This window comes from Pseudorca crassidens, chromosome 2 (assembly GCF_039906515.1).
Source record: "Pseudorca crassidens isolate mPseCra1 chromosome 2, mPseCra1.hap1, whole genome shotgun sequence".
Lineage (NCBI taxonomy): Eukaryota > Metazoa > Chordata > Mammalia > Artiodactyla > Delphinidae > Pseudorca > Pseudorca crassidens.
In genome coordinates, this window is record NC_090297.1 from 18,457,316 (window position 1) to 18,465,722 (window position 8,407).

At 41.6% G+C, this 8,407-nt stretch overlaps 1 protein-coding gene across 1 annotated transcript; it reads right to left on the reverse strand.

Annotated features, from left to right (window-relative positions):
• Positions 1–1,960: 1,960 nt before the first annotated feature.
• On the reverse strand, positions 1,961–4,198 carry CNR2 (cannabinoid receptor 2). The gene has a single exon (XM_067711722.1). The coding sequence runs from the start codon at positions 4,163–4,165 to the stop codon at positions 3,083–3,085; it is 1,083 nt and encodes a 360-aa protein (XP_067567823.1). The 5' UTR covers positions 4,166–4,198; the 3' UTR covers positions 1,961–3,082.
• Positions 4,199–8,407: the final 4,209 nt, after the last annotated feature.

An 8,407-nucleotide genomic window follows, 5' to 3' on the forward strand; every position in this document is an offset into this window, starting at 1 on the left:
TTCCTCAGAAAACTAAAAATAGAGCTACCATATGATACAGCAATTCCACTCCTGGGCATATATCCAAAGAAAATGAAAACACTAATTCGAAAAGATACATGAATCCCAATGTTCATAGCAGCATTACTTATAACAGCCAAGAGATGGAAGCAATGTAAGTGCCCATCAAGGGATGAATGGATAAAGAGGATGTGATATACATACATACATATATATATATATATATATATATATATGAAATGGAATACTACTCAGTCATTAAAAAAGAATAAATTCCTGCCATGTACAACGATATGGATGGACCTGGAGGGTATTATGCTAAGTGAAATAAGTCAGACAGAGAAACACAAATAGTGTATGTTATCATTTATATGTGGACTCTAAAAAAATAAAACAAATGAATGAACATAACAAAACAAAAACAGACTCACAGATATAGAGAACAAACTAGTGGTTACTGGTGGGGAGAGAGAAGGGGGAGGGGCAAGATAGGGGTGGGTGTTAAGAGGTACAAACTACTATGCATAAAATAAATAAGCTACAAGGATATATTGTACATCACAGGGAATATAGCCAATATTTATAATAAGTAAATGGAGTATAATCTATAAAAACGTTGAATCACTATGTTGTTGTTGTTTTTTTTTTTGCGGTACGCGGGCCTCTCACTGTTGTGGCCTCTCCCGTTGCGGAGCACAGGCTCCGGACGCGCAGGCTCAGTGGCCATGGCTCACGGGCCCAGCCGCTCTGTAGCATGTGGGATCTTCCCAGACCCGGGCACGAACCCGTGTCCCCTGCATCGGCAGGCGGACTCTCAACCACTGTGCCACCAGGGAAGCCCGAATCACTATGTTTTATACCTGAAACTAATATAACATTGTAACTCAGCTATACCTCAATTAAAAAAAAAGAAAGACACCTGGAGATAAAGGGTGGGGAAAGGCCGTGTGAAGACAGAGGCAGAGGTAGGAGTTATGTTGCCACAAGCCAAGGAACACCAGGAGCTGCCAGAAGTTGGAAAAAGCAAGGAAGGATCCTCCCCATGCAACTTTGGAGAGAGCATGGCCTTGCTGACACCTTGATTTTCTAGAGTCCAGACCTGTGAAAGAATAAACTTCTGTTGTTATAAGCCACTCAGTTTGTGGAAAACTGTTGCAGGAAGTTTAATACAGGGCATAAAATGAAGTATGTTGAGAAATAATGATGAGTTATTACCTTAAGTTTGCAGCAATCTGATGTTACAAAAGTCTAATATTATTATTGGACCTATTAAGTCATATTATCACTTATACTTTATACATATTTATCACTTAGACTTATTATTATTGAAGTCATTATTATTTATAGGCTTATTTATTATTACTATCCTAATCGAGCAGAATTTGACTGAACTAGGCCAAGAGGTTAGTGGTAAAGAGGCTTAGGAGTCAAACAGAACTGGGTTGAAAACCCCAGCTTTGGGTACATGTTAGCAGTGTGACCTCAGGCAAGTGATTTTGCCTCTCAGAGATTTCCTCATCTGTAAAATAAGGATACCAAACCCTCTTCATCAGGTTACTGTGAAGACTAAGTGAGATCCCTCATTTAAAACCACATAGCCCAGAGCCTGGCACATAGTAAAACCTCAGTAAAAGCCAGTTGACTCTTATGACCAGAGCACACAGTAGTTATACCTTACCTAATGTTACCTCAGTTAATCTCTATCCCACGACCCTGACGATTTCCTTCATTGTACCACCAGTAATCATCTTCTTTCTTTTTTTATTGGCTCTCTTCCCACCAGAATGTAGAATGTGAGCCCCATCAGACAGGGGCAGAGTCTCCTTTATGGCTGGACACCCAGGACCTAGCACAAAGCCTGGCACATATTTGTGAGATGGGTGGATGAATGAATGAACAGTGAACACCTCGTCTTGTAAGTATTAAATGAAGACACGTTTAATCAATATCTTTCCTTTTACTCCATCTGTAGCTCCAAATAATTGCATTAGGATTCCTCTGCAGTCCTCCGCACCATCAACAGTTTCTCTTGCCTACTGCTTTAAGCCCCTTTGGTAGGAACCTAGCCTCCCTGATATGTAAGATATGGGTGTCCTGGGATCTCCAAAAGTATGGGGCTGAATCCTTGCTGGAGATGATGGACTGTGGGATGTCAGAACCACACCTGGCACGTAGTAAGGGAATTTCCCCCTCCTCCCACTTGCTCTGCTTATTATTCATTATAGGGCATGGGGGTGGAGGAGACAAAGGGGCTGAATTGAGGGATGACCGGGAACAATTCGGGGATTTACAAAATCCCTGTGAATATCTTCCTTTTTTTTGGAGTTGGGTTAGCCTGGGACACTGCCTGCTTCCAGTGGTACCATCAAATAGGTCTTCACAAAACCAATCTGCATCTCAAGCGATCCCAGTCTCCTCTGTATTCCCCACATACCTAGGAGGACACAATGGTTGTGAGTGGGGATTATCAGGGTGTGAGAGAGGGCCGGTACCATAATGATTAGATGCCCTGAACTGGAGGCTTGTCAGTTATCTCTGCAAGAGGTGGATCCACATCCTAGGTCCTCATTGCATTGCAGTTCTTGGTCCTCTGTGGGAAAGGGTGACCTGCAGGTAGGGCCTTTCATAGCTCTAGAACCAAGGTGGACCCAACAATTAAACAGGAAGAAGGGCTAGCCAGCCATCCTGAGATCCCAGGAGAGTGATCCATTCTTCCCAGATTTCCTCCAGGCCCTTTACTGCTGAGGCTGAAGGCTCCGCTTGGCTCCCGTGGTCTCTAGAGAATGCAGGCACTAAGCCGTCTTGTTGGGAAGGTTGTCCTGACCTGCAATGAGCCTGTCCCAGGCCTCCTGCCTCCTGCCCACCTTGCCGCCCCTCACAGGGTCTGGCTACCCAACAGACTGTGTGCAGACAGGTGTGGCCAGGTTACCCTCCAGGGGTCAGTGCCAACACTCAGTGAAAAGGGGTAAGTGTCCAGGCCTTTGGGGCTGGTTCAAGTAAGATGAGAGGATCAAAGACACTCTCCTCCAGGGATTGAAATGATTTCTGACTTGGCTTATTTAAAATTGTGAAAGTGACCTCATTAGTGATTAGAGCAGTACAGCTCTCTGGAATCTGGCCCTGGGGTGATTTTCACATCAGCCTCTGTCTCAGTGACTGAGGACCTCGGGAACTCTTCTTTTCCTTCAGGCCCGAGGCCCCTCAGGCACTTCCTCCAGTGGGCCAAGCGGTGGCGGGCAGAGGAGCGGATCTCCCCACTCCGCAGGGCGTAGATGATGGGGTTGACCATGGAGTTGACAAGGCAGAGCAAGGAGCAGAAGGCAAAGACCTCCTTGACCTGTTTGCTTAGAGTGGTGGCCAGGCTGTAGACCATGAGGGTCAGTACCGGGACCCAGCATATTAAGAGCACGGCCAGCAGCACCCCCAAGGTCTTGGCCAACCACACATCCAGCCTCATCCGGGCCATTCCGAGCACTTGCCTGTCCCGGTGCTCAGCCAAGCTGGTTACATGCTGACGGGCCTTCCAGAGGACATGTGCGTAGGTATAGATGATGCCAGAGAAGAGGACAGCAATGAACAGGAGCCAGCCCAGCAGATAGTCATTGGGGATCAGGGGGAAAAGCTCGGAGCAGGGCCTGGGACAGCAAGTCCATCCCATGAGAGGCAGAGAGGAAACCAATGCTGAGAGGACCCACATGATGCCCAGGGTCACCAGTGCCCTCCCACGGGTGAGTAGGGCTTTGTATGTAGGTGGGTAGTGCAGACAGAGGTAGCGGTCAATGGCGGTCAGCAGCAGGCTGCCTACGGAGGCCGTGAAGGTCATAGTCACGCTGCCAATCTTCATCAGGAAGACAGCTTTGGAATCAAAGCCATGGAAGACGTGGAAATTTACAAAGTTGAAGGCAAAGACCGCACTGGCCAGAAAGTCAGCCCCAGCCAAGCTGCCAATGAACAGGTACGAGGGCTTCCTGCGGAGCCGGTGTGAGGACAGGATCAGGTAGAGCACCACCAGATTCTCCAGGGCGCTTAGTATGCCCAGAGAGGTGCACAGCACCGCGATAGCTATCTTTTGGGAACTGCTCAGGATCATGTAATCCTTCATGGGGTTGAAATCCAAGCCATCAGTGGAGCCATTGCCTGCCTGTATCTTCCAGCATATCTCCATGGGTTGGGTCCCTCGGCTTCTGCCGGGCTTACCAAGAAGCCTTTGCTGTAGTACAATGAGAAGAAGAAATGAGTTCTTTTTCAATCAGCGCAATAATGACCTCATACAATCACTGACTCTAACCAAACACTTTACCTGTGCGATGGATCATATGTTGAAACAGCGATTTATATTGGTTTCTCTCTATTTTACTCTTTCTTCATCCTAGTGGGGTGCTAGGTCTGTACTGGTTGCCTTAGGAGAGGCATGTGGGAATTCAAGAAGCAGAAGTGACCTGCAAACCATATGATCTCACTTACATGTGGAACTGAAAAAAACCCAACTAATTCATAGATACAGAGAAGAGATTTGTGGTTGCCAGATGCAGGGGTTGGGGTCGGGGGGTGACATGGGTAAAGGTAGTCAAAGGTACAAGCTTCCAATTATAAAATAAGTAAGTCTTGGGAATGTACGTACAACATGGTGACTGTAGTTACTAATATTGTATTTGAAAGTTGCTAAGAGAATAGATCTTAAAAGTTCTCATCATAAGAAAATAAATTTGCAGCTATGTGTGGTAACGAATGTTAATGACTTACTGTGGTGATCATTTCACAGTGTATACAAATATCAAATCAATATGTTGTATACCTGAAACTAGTGTAATGTTACATGTCAATTATACCTCAATAAAATAAAATAAGAAATAAAATAAAAGTGACCTGCCTTTTTTGGTCTTTTTTAAAAAACCGGAAAACTACACCTAAGACTTCCCTTTGAAAGTAAGGAAACCTCCAAGGGTCAAAAACCGAGAGGAAATCAAAACCAAGAAGAAATGGAATCCAGAGGGATCTGGTGGAGGGTTTTTTGCATTGATGTTTTATTTTGTTTTGTTTGCCAGTTTTGGTAAGTAAGATGCTGAAGTTTTAACAACTGTTTAGGGAAGGGAGACAAGACTTGGGTTTCACACCAGTAGATTTGCCAGATAAACTATAGGAGTCCAGATAAATTTGAATGTCAGATAATGAATCATTCTTAGTATAAGAATGTCCTAAATATTGAGAAAAACAAACAGGGCACCCAAATACTGTATGGGACATTATTAGAAAGCAAACTCTGAGTTTCTCTAGAGGGATATACTCTCGTATCCAGGTCACACAAGATTTCCACATATAAAGGCCCATGGAATGTGAGCTCACAATGCAAACTTACAAAATGCACAAGGAAACATGGACGAGAGTTAGCAGAAATGTCAGACAGTAGAATTAGACTTCCAAGAATTCATACAATTCCTGGGTTTATGTTATAGAATATGTTTATAAGCTTTTGTTTGTTTTTTTGTTTTGGCTGCACGGCATGTGGAATCTTAGTTCTGACCAGGGATTGAACCCACCCCCGCCCCCTGCATTGGAAGCACGGAGCCTTAACCACTGGACCGCCAGGGAAGTCCGAATATGTTTAATATGATTAAACAATAAGGTATCAAAACCATGATTACCTAATGAGAGACTAGGCAGAATTGAAAAAGAATCAAGTAGAGTTTCTGGAAGTGAAAAATGAAGTCATTGAAAACAGTAACCCTTAAGGGTAGGTTAAAGAGCAGAAGAGACTAGCTGAAAAGCTTTGATCTAGAAGGTGAATCTGAAGAAACTTCTCAAAATGCAGCACAAGGAGATAGAGAGATGCGAAATATGAAAGAGAGGTTAAGAGACAGGAAGGATTGAAAGAGAAGGTTTAAAATATATCTAACTGGAGTTTCAGAAGGGAAGAATAAGATTGGTGGTGGGCATTGAGGAGGCCATATTCAAAGAGATGCTAGTGGAGAATTGCCCAGAATTCTCCTGGACATGACTCTTCAGATTCAGAAATCACAGTGAACTTCGAGCATAATTTTTTTTTTAAACTGAAGTATAGTTGATTTACAATGTTGCGTTAGTTTCAGGTGTACAGCAAAGTGATTCAGTTTATATATATATATATATATATAAATATATATATATACTTTTTCAGATTCTTTTCCATTATAGGTTATTACAAGATATTGAATATAGTTCCCTGTGTTATACAGTAGGACTTTGTTGTTTATCTATTTTATATATAGTCGTGTGTTGAACAGAATTTTAAAAACAAACCAATGGGAATTCCCTGGTTGTCCAGTGGTTAGGACTTGGCGCTTGCACTGCCAGGGCCGGAGTTCGATCCCTGGTCGGGGAGCAAAGATCCCACAAGCCACACAGCAGGGCCAAAAACAAAACCAACCAACCAGCAAAAACCAAACAAACAGAAAAAGAATTCCACATCCACATATAGCATAATACAACTTCAGAATACCAAAGACAAAGAAAAAATTTAAAACAATCAGAGAGAAAAGGCAAAGGAATCACAATTAAATTTAAAAGCAGATTTTCCAATAACAGTAATAATAGCCAGAAGATAGAGGGAAAAAAGCTACACTATCACTCAAAATAAAGAAATACAAGTAGAATTGTCCACTAACAGACTCTCACTGAAGGAACTCTAAAGCATATGCCATTAGAAGAAGGAAATTCTTCACAGAGGGAAGAACAGAAAGGCAAGCAGGAATTGTGAACAAATAAATTGATAAATGTATGAGTAAATAAAAAAATACGTATAAAGCAACAATAATAATAATAATGATGACTGAGACTGATTTGGAGGGTATAAAAACAAAGTGGAAGTAAAATTGTGAATGACAGTAACACAAGGCAAGAGAGATGAATAGAGTTGAAGCTTTATTTAGGAAGTGAGTAAAGGTATTGATCTAATTTAGGATTTTAAAAATCAGGCATAAGCTCTTACTTGGTTTACTACAATAGCTTCCTAACTGACTCCCTGCTTTTAACCAGGCCTGTCTAATTTCAGTACAACAGCCAAGGTGATCCTTTTAAAATATGTCAGATCCTTTTCAAATATGTCACTCCTCTGTCCCAAACCCCACACAGCACCCATTCCATTCAGTGTAAAAGCTAAAGTACTAACAGTGGCCTAGAAGGCTGTGTGTGTTCTGGCCCCATTGACTCTCTGACCTCCCTACTAACCATGCTTCCCTTGGTCAACTAGCTTTAGCCACACTGGCTTACTAATGGGTACTCCCCCCCGCCCCCCAACGGGGCCTTTGCAGTAGTTGTTTCCTCTTCCAGAACACTCTTTTCTATGCATGGGTCAATCTCACCTTCTTCAAGTTGTGGCTTAAATTTTGCCTTTTCAAAGACATCTACCCTATCATTGTATTTAAAACTGTAGCTCACCCCACCCTCCTGCTCATCTGGTCCCCCTTACTCTGCTCTATATTTTATTTTTTCCATATCACTAATCACCTTCTAACATATAATTTACACTACATAATCTTTATTGTTTATTATCTGTTCCACTAGAATTTAAGTTCCATAAGGTCAAAGAACTGACTCTTTTGTTCACTGATATAAGGGTTTAGAATAGTTTTTGGTACATAGTAGATACTCAACAAATGTTTGTGAAATTGAAGTGAAATTGAATAGTCAGTGATTTTTAGCATTCCTCTCTCAGAAGTTAACAAATTAAGCAGACAATATACTAATTAATATGATATATAGGATTTGAACATGCAATTAATAAGTTTGATCTTATAGTCATATATGGAACTCAGCACCCAATAATTAAAGAATACTCATTGTTTTCAAGCAAATGTGGACATTTACCAAAACTGGTCTTGTCTTAGGTGAAAAGTAAATTGCAACAAACTTTAAATAATCTGTAACATACAAACCATGTTCTCTGACCACAGTGCAATTTATTTAGAAATCAAGAACTTAAAAAAATGTAACTAACAAACTTCATAGGTTTGAAGCTCCTGAATAATTCCTGAGCCAAAAAATCATAAAGGAAATGAGAAAATTCTTAGAATTATAACATATTAAAATGAGTGGGATGCATCTGAGTAGTACTGAAAGGGAACTTTATAGGCCTACGTGCTCATATTAGAAAAGAAAAAAGACTCATGAGCTAAACATCCAACTCATGAAATTAGAAAAAGAGCAACAGCAAAAATACAAAGAAGGCAGAAGGCAGAAATAATAAGAGCAGAAATTGATGACATGGTAAAACAACAGAGAACAAGAAGCCCTGACAAAGACCGAAACTAGTTCTTTGAAAAGATCATAAAACAGACAAACCTCAGGCAAGATTACTTAAGATTAAGGAGAGAACCTACAAATAAGAAAAATATCAGGCATGACAGAGAAATGGTCAATAATCCTTTAAAAA

Coding starts and splice junctions, on each gene's coding strand:
- CNR2 (XM_067711722.1), bottom strand. CDS start 4,165: ATGGAGATATGCTGGAAGATACAGGCAGGCAATGGCTCCACTGATGGC.